The sequence below is a fragment of the Prionailurus viverrinus genome, unplaced genomic scaffold, assembly GCF_022837055.1.
Source record: "Prionailurus viverrinus isolate Anna unplaced genomic scaffold, UM_Priviv_1.0 scaffold_38, whole genome shotgun sequence".
In the NCBI taxonomy this organism is placed as follows: Eukaryota; Metazoa; Chordata; class Mammalia; order Carnivora; family Felidae; genus Prionailurus; species Prionailurus viverrinus.
The window spans coordinates 3,215,795-3,238,044 of record NW_025927606.1 but is presented as its reverse complement, the minus strand read 5'-3'; the positions used below and the strand labels follow the sequence as shown (position 1 = coordinate 3,238,044).

The window sequence follows — 22,250 nt, the reverse complement described above, 5'->3', positions numbered from 1 at the left end:
CGAGTCCAAGTATCTCCACTTGGCAGAAACAACACGCACGTGGGGCGCCTGGGGGCTCAGTCGGTTAAACGTCTGACTCGACTTCGGCTCAGGTCATAATCTCGCGGTTCGTGAGTCTGAGCCCTGAGTGCCGCGCTGGGCTCCGTGCTGACAGTTCAGAGCCTGCTTGGGCTTCTCTCTCTCCCCCTCGGTCTGCCCCTCCCCGACCTGCTCGCTCGCTCTCTCTCTCTCTCTCTCTCTCAAAATCAAGAAACTTAAACAAAACAAAACTGTGCAGGTAAACGACACAGGCTAGGAGCCCACACCCTGAGGAGTGAGCTGACCCAGGCCCCAAGCACCCTCTGCGTCACGTCACTGAGGTCTAGGCAGAGGGTCCTCCGAGGACCAGTCAAGTGCAGAGCCTGTCCTCTCGGCAAGATGGGACTCCGCCGTGCCCCTCCTGTCCCACCCCCCGCCACTGCCCCCCGCGGTCCGCAAAGGTCCCGGGAGCCTCATCGAGCGCCACTAAGAACTGGGATCCACAAGCGCCCTCTGCCCCTCAGAGCCTCCCCCTTCCTTCTTCTGGCTTCACATCAGTATTCTGGACCCAGGAGAAGGAAGTCTGGCCTCTGGAGCAGAGAGGGAAAAGCGCATACTCTGTACCTTTAACCTGGCCTCTGACTGGTATGGGATGTGATATTGGTGGGAGAGGAGTGGACAGTGCTGTCCCAACATCTGGAAAAGAAGTACAGGAAGCTCTTGTGAAATTCGGAGCAGACGCGCGGGCCGGGCCAGGGAGCGGGGCGCCCAGGGCCAGCGCGGCCGAGACAAAGACAGACGCCTTCCCTCCTGTCCAAGGAGAAGGCGGAGTGACCAGGAATAGGCCCCAACTACCGCCGCGTGGCCGCGAGACCCTTACGGACTGGGGTTCTCGCCGCCGTTCCAGGTCACCCGTGGCGTCAGTCTGCGACCTGTCACAGCCACGTGGCTGGCACCACTCACCTTCCAGGAGGGAGCGACCTTGCTGCACTCAGAGGCTATCTCTTTGCTACTTGGACATGCATTCCAAATGAAGGAGGTATTTGGATACGTTTACAAACAAGCAGCAACTGTCCGTACAGAGGTAGGGCCCCTGGTGCCCGGGGCGTCTGCCTTAGGACAAGGACTACTCATAAACAGGGCGGTCACAGCTCTGCTGTCACAGAGGGCCTGGAGCCACAAAGTGGAAACGGCCAGGCTGGCCCCTCCAAGTCAGTCAAAGGAGGCAAGGCCCAGCAAAGGACGGTGCCACCCTGCCACGGTCACGGTCTGGCCCCAAGAATAGCCCTGCACAGGCTTCCGGGCACTGGGCGGGGCTGAGCCACCACCACAGTCCCAGGAAAAGCCAAGACCACACAAGGCCCCACAGACAATTACCTTTCATGAAGAATCGGCAGGTGGGACGCGGCCTCACCTTCCTGTCACTGGGGTCCTTTACTTCGCCCTCCTCCAGATCGTCATCCTGAAACAGAGGACAACGGGACTTAAAAGGCAATCACCTTAACGAGAGGGGAGGTGGAGGGCGTCCACCAACAGGCACGGCTTCCCCAGACCAGAAAGGGTATTTTCACGAGACTGGTGTCTCGGCCACTTGGCAATTCAGGTCAGTTTTCCAAACCTCGATAGGGATACGCCAGAGCTCGTCTACAAGGTCGAGGCGTGACACAAAACACCAAGTAAAAATGCTCCGTGAAGTACGTAATGCTCAGTACAAAGCAGGCTTCTCTGTTTTCCCTCCGGCAGCAATGCTGGGCAGCAAACGGTGACACTTCACACTTTTAGAACTTTGTGCATTTAAACGGTATTTGTAAGCCAAAATATTTTGTTCTTAAAACTCAAAACCAACGTCCTCTAGTTTAAGACTCTAGGGGTGGGGAGGAGGGAGGTCAGGCTCAGACCCAGAACCTTGCCTTCTCAGGCCAGAGCTCCTAACCTTGGCTGCCAAGCTTTGGTGTAATGTGGGAGCTTTACAAACACCAAAGCCTGGGTGGGTTTCACCCCCAGGAATTCCAAAGAACAGCCATGACCCGGACTACTGCTCTGAGCCCTGTCCAGCCTCCGCTATCCCAGGGCCTCGGTCACCACGGACCTGCAGACACTCCCCTGTGCCCCTCAGTTGAGACGCCATCCCCAGGGGTCACCCCCAGCCCCAAAGCGGGTATGCAGGTGCCCTGCTGACATCTTTGCTGGGAGGTCCAGGACGGAGCTCCTCACTGCCCCCCTGTCCTGGCCTGTCCTAGCCTGTCCTGGCCCGTCCTACCTGTCCTGGCCCAACCTAGCCAATCCTAGCCTGTCTTGGCCCATCCTGGCCCGTCCTAGCCTGTCCTACCTGTCCTGGCCTGTCCTAGCCCACCCTACCCTGTCCTGGCCCGTCCTACCCTGTCCTGGCCCATCCCAGCCAGTCCTAACCTGTCCTGGCCCGACCTAGCCAGTTCTACCCTGTCCTGGCCCGTCCTAGCCCTTCCTACCCTGTCCAGGATGCTCTAGGACAGTCAACCCAAGGGGTCACACAGGGCAGGGCATTGGGATCACCAAAGCGTCTCCCCCCTCGTCCAAAGTGCCGCCTGGTCTGGGAGCCACTTCCCCACTGGTGCCCCGCTCCCTCCCAACTCCCCACGGGCCCTCCTGGCAGTGACCTTTCAGAAGCCAGCCCACATTCTTCTTCCTTCTCCACCGACACTAACATGAGACTCACCTCATTTTCAGACGGTGGATGAGTCTCCTGCCTCAGGACCTCCCCACCCCGGCTCCTTTCACCACAGGTCCTCACAGCATGGGTCACGGCCGCCACGGTCCCGCCTGACTGAACAGGGGTTCAGACCAGGCAGGACTGTGACACCGGTCCAAGCACAGTGTTGGGCTTATAGCAAATGGTCAGCAAACATTTGTTGAATGAAAAATACTAAGGTTTCAAACCCTGGATTTAGGGTGGCTTATCTTTTTTTTTTAATTTTTTTTTTTTTTTTAATATTTATTTTTGAGACAGGGAGAGACAGAGCATGAATGGGGGAGGGTCAGAGAGAGAGGGAGACACAGAATCCAAAACAGGCTCCAGGCTCTGAGCGGTCAGCACAGAGCCCGACGTGGGGCTCGAGCTCACGGGCCGCGAGATCATGACCTGAGCCGAAGTCGGATGCTTAACCGAATGAGCCACCCAGGTGCCCCTAGGGTGGCTTATCTTTAAAGTGTAAATATTTGTATAACTTCTGCCTGAAAAATATTTACTTATTAAAAAAGCATTTCATGGGGCACCTGGTGGCTCAGTCGGTTATGCATCTGACCGTTGATGTTGGCTCGGGCTGCGATCTCACGGTCGTGGGATCAAGCCCTGCATTGGGCTCTGTGCGGACGGTGCAGAGCCTGCTTGGGATTCTCTCTCTCTGCCCCTCCCCCACTCACTCAAAACAAATAAACGTTAAAAACAGTAAAAATAAAAAAGCATTTTATAGTGAAAAGAACAAATGCCTGAAAGTTATATCCCTTAAGAGCCAACAGAATAATTTCTTTCTTTTAAAAGGTTAAATAATTGGGGCGCCTGGGTGGCGCAGTCGGTTAAGCGGCCGACTTCGGCTCAGGTCATGATCTCTCGGTCCGTGAGTTTGAGACCCGCGTCGGGCTCTGGGCTGACAGCTCGGAGCCTGGAGCCTGCTTCGGATTCTTTGTGTCCCTCTCTCTGCCCCTCCCCTGCTCGCGACCTGTCTTTCTCCGTCTCTCTCTCTCAAAAATAAATGTTTAAAAATTAGATAAATAAAAGATTAAATAATTTATTCAAGAATTTTTTTAGATCTCCAGAACATATTCACATTCTAAGTGGAAGTTCATACCCTTTAAGCACCACCTCCCCACATCCAACCGCAGGAGGATTTCCTAGGTCTCAGAGATGTGTTTGCTTCCTGCGGCATGATGGGACACCTCTCTCCTCTGGTCCTTTAGAATCTTTTTTTTTTTTTTTTTAAGATGATTCCCCGTTTATTTTTGAGGAGGCGGGGCAGAGAAGGGGAGAAAGAAAGGGTATCCCAAGCGGGCTCCACACGGTCAGCACGGAGCCCAACGCGGGGCTTGATCCTACGAAGCACGAACCTCGAGATCACCACCTGAGTGGAAATCAAGTCAGGTGCTCAAGGACTGAGCCCCCTGGTGCCCCGGGCACCTTCTCTTTACAACTGCTCTCACGCCGATGGCTGCTAGACTAACACCTCAGGTGCTATTTGCTCAAATCGAGGGCAGATTCTTCTTTCTCATTAGGAAGACAAAACTCTTCTGAAAGGTTACACCCCATTCAAGTCCTCCTGCTTTACTTGGAAATCGAGGCCCAGGGGTTGAGCTGAGGAGCCCAGGAGGTGGCCCTGCATGGGTCAGGGCTCCCAGTAAGCGCACTGGATCAGATTTAAAGAGGTATTTCTGCAAAGCTGCTACTTTCAATACTTGCCAGAGCAGGGAGGAGACCGGCCCGCCCATCTTAAGCCTGGCGAGCGGTCACGTGAGCTGTGTTCCGTGCGGCTGCCAAGAAGGCTCAGGGCTAAGAACGCTCGAACCACACGTGAGGCGCGCACGACGCAACGTCGACCCAAAGAACACAAGACGGCATCTACCTACTGGCTGCCGCCGTCTAGTCCCCACTCCCACTAGGAAGGAGACAGAGGGCTTCCCTGTCATGTGCCGGACGTATGGTCTCTTCTCTAATCATAAAACAAACAAGAATGATGAATAGACCACTCAGCGATATAATACCGTGAATTTTTTTCTTTTTTAAGTTTATTTACTTATTTTGAGAGAGAAAGAGTAGGCGAGGGGCAGAGAAAGAGAGAGAGAGAGAGAGAGAGAGAGAGAGAGAGAAAATATCCCAAGCAGGCTCCAAGCTGTCAGCACAGAGCCTGACGTAGGGCCCGAACTCACAAACTGTGAGATCATGACCTGAGCTGAAATCAAGAGCCAGATGCTCAACCAATGGAGCCACCCAGGCACCCCAACAGCTGAAATGTCAACTAACCATTCGTTTATTCAGTACGATGGCTTTTCAAGCGATGGTTAATTAAAATGACTTCAACTGTGCAGTCTCATGCAAACACAGGTCAAGAACGACGTCTCTACAGCCAAATCCACACCACTCAGTCGTCTGCGTCTGTCACATCACGTGTGTCTTTCAGACCTCCTGGTCACAGGGCCACAAGCTGACACAGCGGAGAGCAGAGGACAAGGAGAGGCCCTAGGGGTCCGGGGTGCACCTGCTGGGTGCACACCTGGGACACCACCCGTGAGGCTCTCGGCGACCCCTGCCCGGGACAGACTAACAGCCCCACGTGGAACTCAGGGGGTGGGCAAGGTTCTCTGGAGTTTTCAGAACTGAGGGACACCAGGCTGCTCGTGTTTCCTTACCAGTGCCCACTCAGGGAAACACGCACACACACAGGGCACACCGCACTTTACCGGCGTTACAAAATAGGACTGCGGGGGGAGACTGGACTTGAATCCTGGCAGTGTGACCACGGACACAGGCCCCACTCGAGCCAGACTGCCTGTCCTCCAGCAGAACAGGCTGCTCCGTGCCAGGCGCTGCGCTCACGGTGCTCCATGTGGTGCCTCACAGAAAACCTGAGCGGTGAGCGCTCAACGAGTGGTCATGATTTTAGCGGAAAACTACCTCGGAGGCGATATGCCAAATATGACCACGTACGGGGCCGCCTGGGGGGCTCAGGTGGGTAAGTACGCGACTTCGGCGCAGGTCATGATCTCTGGTTCATGAGCCCGAGCCCCGCGTCGGGCTCTGTGCTGACAGCTGGGAGCCCGGAGCCTGCTTTGGATTCTGTGTCTCCTTCTCTCTCTGCCCCTCCCCCACTTGTACTCTGTCTCTCTCTCAAAAATAAACATTAAAAAAATTTAAAGAAAAGACTTTCATCTAAGAAAAAGAATAAACATCAAAAAAACCCCTGACCGTGTCGACAACGGTAGCATAGTTTGACATCCCTGTGCAGGTCTTTATCCTGCTTTAATAAAAACAAAACAGAACAACAAACCAATGCCTGCATATTATCTACACAAGAAGCCACTTCCGCCACAGCGGCCCCAGCACTAAGGCAGGTGAGTGGGCACCACGTGACGGCACCATGGCACCATGGGGGGGGGGGGGGGGGGCGGGTGGGCACGGACACCGTGCCAGAGGTGCTGCATCTGAAAATGGGGGTGACAATCCTGGTCTATGACCCCTTACCCAACACCCCTGGGGCCAGATGTGGTCTAGGAATTCAGAGGCGTTTTGGTTTTAGAAGGCGATATAGCAGGGGTCAGAACAGCAGCCCGGAATGGATGCAGTCATCCTTCTGTGGGGGGGGGGGGGGGGGGGGGTGGTGCACGACCAGCCACACAAGGAGTAAACACAGGATCACAAACAGCCTCGCATCATGTCGGGCAAGGTCTGCCACCAGATGAGCGAGGAAACCTATCCACTGTCAGAGCTCCCGGACTCCCCGGCTCAGGGTAAGGACTGTGGCCCGCACTCTCTATGTGCCTGATCTGGTGTGGACTCTCCTCAAATGCGGGGCAGGCAGCTGCTTCCTGGGCTTTGCGAGGCCACGCAGCAGAGGAGAGCAGGGCCCCTACAGAGTGAAAACCCTAAGCCACCAGAGGGAGACCTTTCGTAGGAGATACTATGTATCTAGATATAAAAGGAACATGTAGATTTAAATGGGAGAAAATATAAAATACCACCTGCCAAGAAAACATTTCAAAGGATTTTTGTACGTGTGGGGGCCCGAGAGGAGCGCCGTGGACTGTCCGCTGGGGACGGGACGTGGCTGCTGTCCCGCGGTCGGAAAGGCCACACTGCCAATGTGAGAGCGATCGACAAAAGCAGGTTTGAACAAAACACATAGCCCACCCTTTTCCACATGGATGACACCAAATTCTATTAACCAAATGGCAGGTAAGATACAAACCCAGAACCAAATACATGAGCAGAAGAAAGGACGGACACACCCAAGAGGGGAGGACTTGCCGGGAAAGGCAAATCGAAGACCCACAAATCTGAGTGCTCCTCGAACCCTGATGGAAGGAATGGTCACGGCCAGACTCGGCAGGTGCAGGAAGAAGGAACCTCACACAGAGGGGTCCATTTCTGCGGGCTCCACCCACTCTTTTGAGAGACGGCCAGGCAGAGACAGAGCCACAGGGAGGGCCGGGGTTAAGTGTGGCTTCCGGAGCAAGTAAGAGACTGCTGATTCAATACGAAATAAGGCTCCCCAGGGACTGGCCATCGGGGACCCTCAGCCTCCACTCCACAAACAAGCCAGGGTGCCCGTGTGCAAAATCCCACCCCTACCACAGGAGCAAAGCAGCATTTCCAGAAACATATCTGCATCTGAAAGGTATTTTGGGAGCACACCAAACACATATAAAGGTAATTCAAGATCTTGGGCACAAATTGTGTGGTTTAGGCAAAAGAAGTTTAAGGGCTTACTCCTCCGCATATCAAGTCACGAGTCCCAGTGACTGGACATCTGAGAGGAGAAAAGGCAGGACAAGGCATCAGGAAGACGAGAAAAGCACTTGGCTTGTAGACTCTCCCACTCAGCTGTTCTGGCAATTCAAGGCCAGGAGGGCTGCAGGGAGGAGGTGGCAGGTGTGCGGGAGGGGCCTCTGGACAGGGAGCCTGCTGGGTACGGGGACCCTTAGGGGTGATGGCGAATGCAGATTCTCGAGGTAGAAGCCAAACCATGCATCTCCTGCTCACAAAACATCCAGGTGGTTCACTTGTGATATGACAGGGCTTGTAAGCAGTGGGGAAAAATACCCCTCTGGGATGGACGCTTTCCGTGAGGCCAGAGGCGACTTTGCAAGGGTTGACTAAAGGGGACCAAGCCAAAAGACCAGCGAAGGCAGGCTGTTTCCAGACCCAAGCGCGTACCTCTGGTTCCCCCTCCATCAGAGACCAGGGCCTGGGAGAGGGAGGGGATACGGCACAGGAACGCCAGTGCGGCATCTTGGTGGGGACAACGCTGCAGCGGGGAGCCAGCGGGGAGTGACGGAGGGCTGGGACCAGGACAAGAGCAGGAGGAGGCGGCCAGGAGCAGCTGCTCCCAGACAGGCCGACGCTCGTCCACACCGGGTCCTACCAACTGGGCTCAGGCAGGGCTGGTCACCGAAACCCAGTACAGGAGCCGCCCCGTGCCAACGGCTCTCCAGGGCAGACCTTCCTTCTGCCCGCTGCCACTATACATTTCAATGGCACGTACCCCAAAGTAATGGGGGTTTCACCTCTCTGCTCAGAAGGCAGTTAGGGGCTGCCCACAACAGGCCAGTTCTGGCAAGACACAGATGAGCCGGCCAGGCAGCTTCTGGACTCAGGGGACGTGTATTTCCAGAGGCGGGGGAGGGGGAATGACCCTGTAAATTCAGACTGTGCAAATACAACGAAGTCCTCAGCCAGGGATAACGGTCGGGGGAGGAGGCAGAGCCCACGGAGAGGAAGCGACACTTAAGCTGCCAGTTACAGGGCGGGGTGCAGCCGGACACGGACAAGGGCAGGAACTCAGCAGAGGCGCTCGAAGAGGCCGCGTGTGCTCCTGTCACCATTCACTGGGCCTGCCCTCCGCTTGCGGAGGTCTGTCTCCAAGCGGGGCACGAGTCCTGCTCTGCCCCGTCACGTCCCTGCGGCGCGGTGACCCAGAGGCACCGTCCGTGGTGTGGGAAGGAGACGGCTTCCGCATGGCCGAACAAAGCCATCGCCCGGTCTCCTCAGCGCGCTGTTTCCACCTAGGCTGGGGCCCCTCGTGGGAGGGTGTGTGGAGGGCAAGCCAGCCAGCCGGCCAACCTCAGGATCTCCAGGGGCAAGAAAGCCAAACTGGGCTTCTATTCCACGTGCTTTTTCTAGGGCAACCAGCCAACCTCCAGACAACGGGCATTTTCCAGGGCTGCCTCGGTTCAACCCAAGGTCCCGCACCACCACATCTAAGGGCAGCCGGCAAGCCCACTGGTGCGATGACACCACGGTTGTCCGGGACCCGCAGGGAGACACTTGGCCTATACGATCATGGAAAGGTAGGAAAGGAGCTGAACTTCCCCCTAAGACTCGTTCAACAGTTGAGGCAGGAAGAACTCGCAACTGGCCCTCTCTGAGTGGGGAATGGGCCGCCGAGGACCCCTGGGCCACGCCTGGTGATCAGCCCCTGCCTCGTCATCTTCTCAGGACAGAACAAAGATGGGGCTTTTCGCTCTGCAACACTGACAACCACACCCACAGGCGCCTCGGCCAAGAACTTCATCTTCTGCCTAAAATTTCACCCAAATGGATTAACTCGGGTTTTAAGACCTCTCTTCCCTTGGACAGGCCTGTGGCAGAGGTACGTTTTCCAAAACCAGAAAGGCAGCATGGCTGGGAAACCCAAGGACGCCTGCATAATCATACCCTGACAATACCCTTTAAGCAAAGCAAAGGTTATTAGCAGAGCTGCAAGAAAAGAGCTAAAACTCGGAGCTTGTAACCACATACATCGCGTCCCCACCAAGTTCTGTTCCTACGAGCCTTAGATAAGCAATGTTTTTTTTTTTTTTAATTTTTTTTTTCAACTTTTATTTATTTTTGGGACAGAGAGAGACAGAGCATGAACGGGGGAGGGGCAGAGAGAGAGGGAGACACAGAATCGGAAACAGGCTCCAGGCTCTGAGCCATCAGCCCAGAGCCCGACGCGGGGCTCGAACTCACGGACCGCGAGATCGTGACCTGGCTGAAGTCGGACGCTCAACCGACTGCGCCACCCAGGCGCCCCTAGATAAGCAATGTTTAAAACCAGGCACGACCACGGCCTACCAGCACAGGTGAAGACGGAATGGGCACCTGAGGAGGTGTGGTGCTTACCGCGGACTACGGTTAGGTATTTAAGCAGCAACCTTTTCCCTCCTCCAACCCAGAACATTTCTGACAGATTCCACACACCTTCCACTGTAATGACTCCCAGACAAGCAGCATCGCCTCCCCTGGGGTACCCCCCCCCCCCCCCCGTTATTTCAATGTGCTCTGTGCCTCTCTCGACTCCTTTGAGTAAAAGCATTACTCGGTAGGACTTCAGGCTTTCTCCCCAAAACTCAACTTTTTAAAGATCATGATTACAAAAGACACAAGAACATGCTGTGGGAAAAAGAAAGTCTCTTCAACAAATGGTGATGGGAAAACTGGACAGTGACATGCAAAGGGAAACAGGGCCACTTTCTTACACCACAGACCAAACAACCTCAAAACAGATGAAAGACCTAAATGTGAGACCTGAACCCATAGAAACCCTAGAAGAGAGCACAGGCAGCAATTTCTGTGACATTGGCCATAGGACCATTTTTCTAGATGTGTCTTCTAAGGGAAACAAAAGCAAAAATAAACTATTGGGACGACATCAAAATAAAAAGCTTCTGCACACCAAAGAGAACAATCAACAAAACTAAAAGGCACCCTACGCAATGGGAAAAGACATTTGCAAACGACGTATTGGATAAAGGGCTGGTATCCAAAATCTATAAAGAACTTACAGGGATGTCTGTCCTAGTAGGAAGAGGGTGTGTGACTCTTGATCTCAGGGCCGTGAGCTCAAGCCCCACACGGGGTGTGCAGATTACTTAAATAAATAAAATTTATGGGGCGCCTGGGTGGCTCAGTCAGTTGAGCGTCCATCTCTTGGTTTTGGCTCAGGTCGTGATCTCACGGTCACAGAGATAGGCTCCGCACCAGGCATGGTGCCCGCCTGGGATTCTCCCTTGCTGGCACGCGCACACACACTCTCTCTCTCTCAAAACACAAATAAAGCAAAACAACTTAAAAAACTCAACACCAAGAAAATAATCCATTGAAGAAATGGGCAGAAGACACGAACAGACACTTCTCCAAAGAAGACATCCAGGTGGCTCACAGACACATGAAAAGATGCTCAACATCACTCACGTCAAGGAAATACAAATCAAAACCACACTGAGATACCACCTCACACCTGTCAGGATGGCTAACATCAACAACACAAGAAACAACAGGTGTGGGCGAGGATGTGGAGAAATGGGAACCCTCTTGCTCAGATGGTGGGAACGTAAACTGGTGCAGCCGCTCTGGAGAACAGTGTGGAGTTTCCTCAAACAGTTAAAAACAGGTCTAACTAAGGGCGCCCGGGTGGCTCAGTCGGTTGAGCGTCTGACTTCGGCTCAGGTCATGATCTCGCAGTCCGTGAGTTTGAGCACCGCATCGGGCTCTGTGCTGACAGCTCAGAGCCTGGAACCTGCCTCGGATTCTGTGTCTCCCTCTCTCTCTGACCCTCCCCCATTCATGCTCTGTCTCTCTCTGTCTCAAAAATAAATAAACATTAAAAAAAAAAAAAAAACCAGGTCTAACTACCCTACAGCCCAGTAATCCCACTAGTAAGTACCTACCCTCAAAATACAAAAACACTCATTCAAAAGGGTACGCGCACCCCATGTTTATTGCAGCATATTTACGATACACTGTGTAGGCAGCTCTAGTGCCCATCGACTGATGAATGGATAAAGGAGATGGGGTGTAATACACGATGGAATACCATTCAGCCATCAAAGAGTGAAACCTTGCCATTTGCAACAATGTGGATGGAACTAGAGTGTATTATGCTGAGTGAGAGAAGTCAGAGAAAGACAAATACCATATGATCTCGCTCGTATGTGGAATTTAAGAAACAAAACAAGAGAGCAAAGGGACGGGGATGCTGACGGTTTCCGGGGGGAGGGGGGCTGGAGATGGGGGAAACGGGCGATGGGGATCAAGGAGGCGCATGGCGTGCTGAGCACCGGGTGATGTAGGGAAATGCTGAGCACCAGGTGATGACTGTACCGAACACTGAAACTAACACCACGCTGCACGTTCACCAACTGGAACTTAAAGAAAAAACTTAAAGAGAGAGATAGATCACGATTAAAGTCCTTTCAGCAGGATTATGCATCATGAAAACCCAGCCTATCTGTGTCTGAGATAGTATGTCAGCAATACCTTCTCCATAACCTGAAAGTCAAATTATTTAAATAAATTGTAACCAAGTGTGATGGCTTGATCAAAAGCTGGCGTGTTCGGATGCACCTGTTATCCATTCCTAAGAGCCCCTTCAGGGACACTTCCAGCCAGGACCCTCAGAGGATGGGCTGGGGGGCAAAGATAAAAAGGCCTGAAAGAACAGACAAAACTGGAAGGAAGCTTCTGGAGCCCACCAGTCTCAAGAACCTAACAGGAACTGAAAATCCACAATGGTTTTAGTTGAATGTGAACTCAAATATTATTTGAAGATAGCAGAGAGAGAAACGATGTCTTGTCACACAAACCTAGAACTCAAGGAAACAATCGGGGTCGGGCGTCTGTCCGCCCTCCCACCAAAGCAGCAGACCGTGGGGGGGGGGGGGGGGGGGGGGCGTCCACAGGACTTGTGCCAGCTGCTGACCGGCAGGCCCAAGCTCTCTGGGCCTAGCCTGGTCCTCTTCGGGTCTGGCACTCCCGGGTTACCACGGTGACGGCTCCCAGAGTGGTCATGACTTCCCCGCACCCCGCCTCCTCCCTCCGCCCGCCAGCCCCGCCACTCACATCCAGCTCCCCGTCGTCCAGCTCCCCGTCATCGTCCTCCTTGCTCTTCTCCTTGGCGGTCTCCAGGGGCTCCTTGTCTTCCAGGCCGTGAGCACCCGCGGCCCCCTCATCCCCGGGAGCCCCGTCCCCCTTCTCCTCGTCATCCTCGGCGCCAGCCTTCTCGGCCTCGTCCTCCTGCCCGGCAGGGGCCGGCTCCTCGGGGACCTCCTCATCGTAGTCTAACTCATGCTCGTCCAGGTCCCTGGTGACCGACGAGGCCTCGTCCCTCAGGTCGCTCGCGCGCTCTTCCTCCCCGCGAGGGGGGCTCGCGGGGCCTCTGCTTGGGTCCTGGTCCTCCTCGTCAGAGTGACTCTCCTCCTCCTCCTGGCTCAGTCCCGGGGCGGCGTGGTCTTCATCCTCCAGATCGGAAGCCCTCCCCCCAGCTCCGCCGAAGTCCTGATCAGACCCGCTCTCCCTCAGAATGTCATCGTCCGAGAGCCTCTGCTGTTCCTCCTCTTCGTCCTCTGGAGAGCGAGGGTCCCGTTCAGGGCTCTCGGCCACATCCATCGGTACCCACAATTCTGCAAAAGAAAAAGATCGCAGGTGCACAGCACTTAGCAAAACGGAAAGCAAATCTGCCCTGGTTTTCCCGGGCCCACGCTCGGTCCTGACCGCGAGGAGGGCCCGGGACCCGCACTTGGCTCCTCCAGACCCCAGGCCCCCGTTCACAGACCACTGCTGCTGGCTGCGCCGGCAGGCCAGCACCACCCACGGGGTCTCCACCAGGCTGCACGTACTGACTAAGCTGGGGGGTGAGCGCCTCACATCTGCGGCGATCTGGCAGAGACCTGGTGTTCTTGTCACAAGTGCAACCCGGTAAACAAAGTAATAAGATAGCTGTTGCAAGGGACAGCTTTTTCAATTCTTAGAGTAAGAACTGAAATTCAAGGGGCGCCAGGGTGGCTCAGTCGGTTAAGCGTCCGACTTTGGCTCAGGTCATGATCTCACGGTCCGTGAGCTCGAGCCCCGCATCGGGCTCTGTGCTGACAGCTCAGAGCCCGGAGCCCGTTTCAGATTCTGTGTCTCCCTCTCTCTCTGCCCCTGTTCATGCTGTCGCTGTCTCAAAAATAAATGTTAAAAAAAATCATAATTTATATTAAAAAAAAAAAAAAAGAACTGAAATTCAAGAAAAGTTGCACGACTGAATGAGACAGCAGAACTGAAGGCACCCCTCAAGGGTCTGAAGCAGAAACCTTGGCCGGCCTTGGGAGTCCCCAGGTCATGGGCTAGCTCCTGTTCCCAAACGTGCTTCTGTAAGCATGGCCCTGACTGTCCCAAAGGATCACTCAGGACAAGCTTTAAAAATGCAGACCTGGGGGCGCCTGGGTGGCTGTCGGTTGAGCGTCCAGCTTCAGCTTAGGTCATGATCTCACGGTCTGTGAGTTTGAGCCCCGCGTCGGGCTCCGTGCTGACAGCTTGGAGCCTGGAGCCTGCTTCGGATTCTGTGTCTCCCTCTCTCTCTCTCTCTCTCTCTCTGCCCCTCCCCTGCTCACGCTCTGTCTCTCTCACTCTCAAAAATGAATAAATGTTAAAAAAATAAAATTAAAAAAAAATGCAGACCCGGGGCCTACTCAGAGGCCTGTATGTTGGAGCCACCACCAGATGCTCCAAAGGTGGCACTCACTCATGCACCCTGTGATTTCCTCACAGCAAAGTGGAGAATCACTGCCCTAACACAGGTATATCACTGAAAAGGACTCTTGCAGAAAATCTGACATGTTTGAGTAGTTTCACGTGTAAAAAGACTGTCATTTCAGAAGATCTCACTTTTATTTTTACCAATCTGGATTTAATAATAAAGTGTATATTTTTTGGTTTTCCAACCTTGATGCCCATAGACAGTATACCGTTCCATTTCTTCCTTAAAAAAATTTTTTTATTGTTTGTTTATTTTTGAGAGAGACAGAGCATGAGCAGGGGAGGGGCAGAGAGAGAGAGAGGGAGGGAGACACAGAATCCGAAGCAGGCTCCAGGCTCTGAGCTCCAGAGCCCGACGCGGGGCTCGAACCCACAGACCGTGAGATCATGACCCGAGCCGAAGTCGGACGCCCAACCGACTGAGCCACCCAGGCGCCCCAAGACTAGGCTTTTTATTTTTTTATTTTTTATTTTTTTTTTTTCAACGTTTATTTATTTTTGGGACAGAGAGAGACAGAGCATGAACGGGGGAGGGGCAGAGAGGGAGGGAGACACAGAATCCGAAGCAGGCTCCAGGCTCTGAGCTCCAGAGCCCGACGCGGGGCTCGAACCCACGGACCGTGAGATCATGGCCCGAGCCAAAGTCGGATGCTCAACCGACTGAGCCCTCAGGCGTCCCTGTTCCATTCTGGAGACTGCACACAGTGGGACCGGAGTATATGTGCAGGAAACCAACACCACTCACCAGCGCAACCTGGAGTGAGTCACTGTTGCAACAGCAGGAATGGCGAAGGGCTCAACGTTCACCTGAGTCTTCAAAGTTATTATCTACGATGATGTATGTCACAATCATGCTACTTGGTATTTGGTGCTGGAAGCACACACGCATGACTGCAAACTTCAGTAAACACAGAAAACTATTGGGGCGCCCGGGTGGCTCAGTCAGTTAAGTGTCTGACTTCGGCTCAGGTCGTGATCTCGCGGTTCACGGGTTTGAGCCCCTGCATCAGCCTGCCGGCTGTCAGCACAGAGCCCGCTTTGGATCCTCTGTCCCCCACTCTCTCAGCCCCTCCTCCACTCGTGCTCTAGTGCGCTCTCTCTCAAAAACAAGATATATAAAATTATCTTATGCATTTATATAACTAAAAATTAAACACGTATCTTTCAAATTTATACTTTTTTTAATTTTTTTTTTCAACGTTTATTTATTTTTGGGACAGAGAGAGACAGAGCATGAACGGGGGAGGGGCAGAGAGAGAGAGGGAGACACAGAATCGGAAACAGGCTCCAGGCTCCGAGCCATCCGCCCAGAGCCCGACGCGGGGCTCGAACTCACGGACCGCGAGATCGTGACCTGGCTGAAGTCGGACGCCTAACCGACTGCGCCACCCAGGCGCCCCTCAAATTTATACTTTTGAAAGGAGAACCTGTGTTTAAAGATGCATACCAAGAGCTGGTACCCTAATTGATAGTGAGAAACACTGTTTTTGCAGTTAATGGAAATTATTATAATCGAGCACACGTTAGGACAAATCACCTAAAATTTGCCACTTTATAAATCAACCAAATGACCACCGGTAATAGAAATTTACAAACCTGATCATCCATTCATAGCCACAGTTTTGAGCATGATTCACTTTTCAGTCTTCCTAACTGTACTATCCAGAGGTATGACTGGGGACTATTGGGGAGAATTTTTTAGAAGTCAGTCCTCAAATGGTGGACCCTGCTGAATATCAAGTAGGCCCCCCTGCCCCAGAGAGCACGCCTACTGCCCCCCGTGAGATAAGCGAGGTGCCTGACGCTCAGCGGTCAGACAGGGCCAGGTTGCAACAAGCACTCGGGGCCCCTTCCCCTTTCTTGGTGGACAGTAAGCTTTTCCTTTGTGCAGGAGTCCTATGCCCGTCTCCGCACAGATCTTCTTACGCTACATACAAGACACCTCTCCACACGGGGCAGCTGCTGAGTCTAGACCTGTGCCCTGTGGGCAGCCGGTCACACGGAGCTGGTTACTGAGCCTCAGACGCCCCTACCGGAAACCTGACAAATTCTGATTTTCACATTGTGTAGTGCGATGGCAACCCCAGAAAACAAAATGACCTCCCACTTAAATCAATCGACTGTTATCTAAAATTGAATGTCCCCTCAAACTAGATTAAAAATCACACAACTGACAGGCTGCAGAAAATACCTTCCAAGCCCGCCACTGGCCTCGCAACATACTATCCTGTTCACAGCCACGAACTCTCCTAACCTGGTAACAGCTCTTTCTGGGGCTCATATGCAAACCGGTTTGCACTTTGGTCTCGCTGTCATGATTAGATCCAATCAGACTGCCTTTTATACTCTGGGAACTTGAAATCAAATCCTAGAGTAATAAATGGAAGAAACACAGTACCTAACTTCAAATACCCGAACTAATGCAAAAAGTGGGCAGTTTACCCGCTGGGGGGCTGCATCTTAATGGGACACCCAGTGCAACAGTGTGGCCTCTGTGTTAGACCTGGACCCCAGCTTCCTAGAGTCGGGACCTTGGGCACACCTCGGTATGTCTCTTCACCTGAAATATAGGGACGAGAGTATCTATTTTGCAAGACTGTAACAATTAGATGAGCTAAAGCCTGATCATGTGCCTGACAGAGGCTCCACACATTTGAATCTGAACTGAACTGGTGAGAAGTAAAGGTACTCCCCAACTTCTAAGAACCAGACTCCTATCACCCGTCACACACACTTCCAGTCTCTGCGATCACTTAGGAGTTAATTCATTCATGGTTTCATCCAACAAACAGCTGTCCACTCGATTCAAGACTGTATCACTGAAACAACTCTGCAATGAAGCTGACAGCCACCACCGCCTGCTGAGAGATGGCCTCCCCCCCTTCCCCCCGTGTCAGGCACCTGACCAATCCCTGTCAGCCTTCCAAATAAACCACGTGCCCTGTCACAGATAAGGAGACCTAGGCCGCATGGCCACCGAGTGGGTACCTAGGGACCGCAAGTCAGAACTGCACCCGGAGCGTGTGGTCAATTACAGAGCCCCGTACTCTGCGTGAGCGCGTGCTACCCGCCGAGGAACCCACCCCTACGTTTTGCCACTGTTTCTATAGGAAATGGGACCTGAGTTCCAAACTGATTTTACAAACTCCTTTTTGCGGGAACAGAACCTACACATAAACTGGGGCCTGCTACTGAACCAGTAGAGTCTGCCTGTTTTTATTTTCTCCCTTTTAAGGCTTTGTGCTGACCCATCCAAAACTCCTAAGCCCTTTTACAAAACCACACTTTCACATATGTGGAAAAGTTAACATACCACTTACATAGTCCATTAGTTAAAAACCAGTTATGAACATATGAAGATCCAACTTGTGACACCAGCCATTTTAAGCTCGTCTGCAGTTTGACTCTTAGGCACATAAGCTAAACAAAAATCCAAGAAAAGAACCCCCAAAGGTGCACACCGTTATACTGGCCCCATGAGCAACGCAGACTCAGATTACCATCTGGAGACGCTGGAGCACTGTGGCAGGAAAGTCACTTTAAGAAGTCCTTATTGGGGCGCCTGGGTGGCGCAGCCGGTTAAGCGTCCGACTTCAGCCAGGTCACGATCTCGCGGTCCCTGAGTTCGAGCCCCGCATCGGGCTCTGGGCTGATGGCTCAGAGCCTGGAGCCTGCTTCCGATTCTGCGTCTCCCTCTCTCTCTGCCCCTCCCCCGTTCATGCTCTGTCTCTCTCTGTCCCAAAAATAAATAAACGTTGAAAAAAAAAAAATTAAAAAAAAAAAAAAAAGAAGTCTTTATTGAGTGCACACCCCACACGGTGTAAATTATGGAAATCAATTCAACATTCCAAGGACACAAAGCTAACTTCCTGACTCTCAAAGGCAGTTTTCAGAGCTGACCAGAAGGCAGCAGGGCTACCTAAGGCCCTGTGCACCCGCCACTAGGGGTTCAGTCCAGTGCACCTGCCACTCTGGACAAGTGCACCATCTTGGGAGTCAAAGGTTCTAAACTTTGCCAAGAATCCTCAGTAACAGGTGACCGTGCGAGAAGAGCGGAGTAAAAAGTCCGCCCCTTTGGGGGCAGCCCAGTGGTCTCTGGTAGTGGTGCTTGGCCTTTAGGAGAGCAGGGAGGGCTCGTGTCCCTAGAAAAACGAGACTATGTGCAACGTACCTTCCACTTTAGGGAGTTCAAGACCCCCTGGGGTCCACCCGCTGTCCCCAGATTAAGAGCTGTTGCCTTAAGTATACTGTAGGTTACCGGGTTCCAAATCCATACTTACCACGCCGTCCACAGCTGTTGGTCTGCAAAGTCTGTCGGCGGGCCCCGCCCCCACCCTACATGGAGTACCTGAGGAGACGGGTTCAGACTCACCTCTCTGCTCCCCAAGCTCAGCAGACAGCTGGCACCGAGTAGCACGGCTCCACATACTTTACTGTCTAAACGGGGTCACGGTTGAGACTGAAGGGGGGGAGCACTATGAACAATTACAACGGCCATTAGGAGGTGCTGTCCTAGGCACACTGGGACGTACGATCCCCCCTTAGAAGGCCCTGATAATTTCCTGAGGAGTCGCCTCTCGTCTTTACCTGGGGAACCCCTTGGGATTTTACGGTATGAGGCTGCTCACAGGTGAACACGCTGCACAGAAACACACGCCAAGGAACCTGCCTGTTAGAAACAACCCGAGTCACACGCTGCTGCCCGGAAGAGAAGTGTCACCGGGGGTCAGAAGAAGGCTTGCCTTCCAGGCCCCGTGCTGGGCAGGCTCACTGTCTCTCGGGGCACCTATGTCCTGTTTGGAGACGAACTCGGCGTGGCAGCCATGTGAGTGCACAGCCCGGGCCACATGCCGGGAAGAACACGCAGCCTACGGATGCAGACAGTGACACGGGGTGTCCTCTTGCCACGTCTTCACCAACTCCTGGGCTCGGAGTTTTTACTCGGCTCTTCTCACACAACCACCCTGTCACCGAGGATTCTTGGCAAAGTTTAGAACCTTTGACTCCCAAGACGGTGCACTTGCCCAGAGAACCGAATGACAAGTGTCCATCCATCACCGTGTTTCCACTGCAGGCTGCTTTGGGCAGATGACACTTGATAAATGCTTGTTGGCTAAACGACAACATCTTGTTACTTGATAAACTACCTGTCGCATACCAGAAACTAGAAACAAGCGCTCATTTTTAGAAGACGATGCCAGAACTCAGACGTGCAGCGAGTGCTGTCTCGTCACCCAGCAGCCACTCTGGAGGGCTGCACACGGATTCCAACAGCAAGGCTAAAGTGCAGAACGTTTTGGGAACTTCTCTTTTTGAGCGACGTGTGGGACCTTTTCTTCTCACGCTCTAGTGGCCACAGACACTCGTGCTCTCAAGGTAGGTCACTCGAGAGATCGCAGGAAACCCAGGAGAGGAGCGACTAAGCCACGTAAGAGGACTTCTGGTTAAATGCAGGGTACGACTATCGAATGGGACTGGTTTTCTCACCCGACGCAGGTACTTACGGCCAAAACAAGAGTTCTCAGGAGGCTGTGGCAAAGGAGCACCCGTGAAATACAAGCGTAACCTTTCAGGAAGGTAACTTTTAATAGAGCAATCCCTATTTGAAGGTCTAAGTTCTGGTACATCCAGTTACAATCCTGATTCAAAACGTCACAGGTTCACAACATCTAAAGGGAGGATGTCAAGACTGGTGACAGACACCGCCCCCAAACGGACTAAGCCTGACCACCAAAAACTCCTCAGGAAAGAAGCACTCACCTTGAGATGATCTGCAGCTGTGAAAAAGTAAAAAACCTTCTTAAACACGAGCAAGGCCACAGCTTACCTGTTTGCTCTCTGAAAGGATCCCACCGAGCTTTCTTACAACATGTGAGCATTTCCCACCCCAAACCAGGGAGGAGTTCCAGCCTTTGGGACACAGAGCTGGCTGCGCTCCACACGCGTGCTCAGGCTGTAAAATTCTCGGGCCAAGACTCCCATCCACAGGCAACAGGGGAGGTGAGTCTCAAAGAAGAAATGATGAGCCGCTGCTCTGCCCCCAGACAGTACTACAGAGGCCAAGCACTCCCTTCCTCCATTTTCCCCAAACGGATCAGAAGACTGCCCCACTCCTGCCAAAGACCTTGTTGAACAGCGCTCTCTTAAAAGGATCGGCCACACTACTCGGCAAATTAGCTGTCACAAAGTATTCGACAAAACTTAACTTTCAGCAGAGGAAAGGCTGGAAGTGAGTTTTTCCAAAGGACTCGGCATCCTCCGGGCTCCTAACTTAAGGAGTTAAGTTTGTTCCTAAGAGGGGCGCGCGCGTTGGGGCACAGCCAAAACATCCAACCTGTGCACCGTGAAGCTGAGGGAGCAAGTTCCGGGAGGCTCCAGAGAGCTCAAAGTTCCCGAAGAGCCCATCCCCGGTCTTGGCTGGCCTCCTCCGCTGGGCGAACCTGCGTGCCTCCCCCCGCTACTCCTGCTGTGGGCGGCAAACATGTGCCACGCGAATGTCCCGGAAGAGAAATGACAGCTTCGGGAGTATCAACTCCACCGCTGGGCGCACAGGCGGCCGCGGGGAGTTCGGGGTCTGAGTGGGTTCCAGGGCCCCGTGGGCCGGCTCGCAGCGGACTGAACGCGGGATCGTGTGTGTTTCAGGGACCCCTTCCCGGGGCCCGAGAGCCACGCTCGGCCGGGGACGCAGCCCGGAGCGCTCCCCGGAGGCGGCGGCGCCGGAGCTCCCGGGCCTCTGCTTCGCGCCGCCGCCACGCTCCCCGCCCGGCCGCCTCGGCCTCCTCCCCGCCGGCCCGGCCTCCCCGCCGCCGCCGCCGACACTTACCTCAGCGCGAGGGCGGGGAGGGGGCCACGGCTCCGCTGGCGTCGGGGCGGCGCGGGGAAGACGTCCCTCGGCCCTTCCGCTCCTCACAGGCTCCGGCTTGAGGCGCGACGCGGGCGGAACAAACGGGCTCCACTACCCGCGGGGGCCGGCCATTGTGCGACGTCATCAGGCCGCGACGGTCGTCCTGCGGGCCGGCGGGCTTCCCTCCCTCGCCCCGCCCTCCGCCCGCTTCCTTCCGGCCTCCGCGCGGCCGCCTCCGCGCGGCCCCACCCCCGCGGCGCGCGCCTGCCTGAGCCTGCCACGGCGCAGGCGCCGCCCAAGCCCCCGCCCTGGGGCGTGTCTCCGAGTCCACGCGCGGCCGGCCGCCCGACCACGCCTGCGAGGGGCGGGGCGAGCTGGCCGCGCCGCGCGGTCACGTGACGCCCCGCGCCGCTGGTTCCCGCCCGGCGGCCTCGCCCTCTTCCCGCGGACCCGTGAGCTCCCGCCACGCGGGTGTGCGCGCCCAGCGCAAAGTTACTCGTGTTTCCCGCACTGAGCTGAAACGGCAGAGCCCCGACAGTTGTCGCGGCTTCCGTCGGACTGCATCGCTTATGTTCATTGAGTGTAAGCGACTCAACACAGAATTGATCCTTTGTGAGTATTGAGTTTAAAAGTCAAAGCTTAAAAATTGTAACCGTTTCCGGTTTCGTAAAAATAATCAGCTCAACGCAGAGGTTAATCATTTCTCAGCTACTGAGATTAAGTATCAGAGTTTAACAACTTCATTTCCGTGGGAATAAACAGCTCTCCCTATTACTAGAATGATCAGTGTTTCAGAAGGACGTCACGTGGCACCTGGAGCATTTTGGCAGCTCACCAGCTGTGGGCACAGCCCCTCGGGGTGGGGCCACCCTGCAGAGGGCCAAACACAGCACTTTTAAAAAATTTTTTTAATTTATTAATTTTTTTTGAAAGGGTGTGAACGGTGAAGGGGCAGAGGGAGAGGGAGACACAATCCAAAGCAGGATCCAGACCTTGAGCTGTCAGCACAGAGCCTGAGGAAGGGCTAGAACCCACGAACCACAAGATCGTGACCTGAGCTGAAGTTGGAAGCGCAACTGACTGAACCTCCCAGGCGCCCCTAAGATTTTATTTTTAAGTGATCTCTACCCCCAAGGTGGGGTT

General features: G+C 54.0%; 1 protein-coding gene across 2 annotated transcripts in view; it reads right to left on the bottom strand.

Moving 5' to 3' along the window:
- Positions 1-21,273, bottom strand: part of ZC3H18 (zinc finger CCCH-type containing 18) — a 60,704-nt gene extending 39,431 nt beyond the window's left edge. Inside the window, exons 1-4 of one of the 2 annotated variants that reach the window (XM_047846169.1) lie at positions 21,087-21,273; positions 12,587-13,146; positions 1,396-1,480; positions 643-714 (exon numbers count right to left, since the gene is read on the bottom strand). In XM_047846169.1, coding sequence (XP_047702125.1) covers positions 643-714; positions 1,396-1,480; positions 12,587-13,132 — 703 coding nt within the window. In that variant the 5' untranslated portion in view covers positions 13,133-13,146; positions 21,087-21,273. The remainder of the gene's footprint in view (positions 1-642; positions 715-1,395; positions 1,481-12,586; positions 13,147-21,086) is intronic. The other variant, XM_047846170.1, reaches the window with a different exon arrangement.
- Between the last annotated feature and the right edge of the window lie 977 nt (positions 21,274-22,250).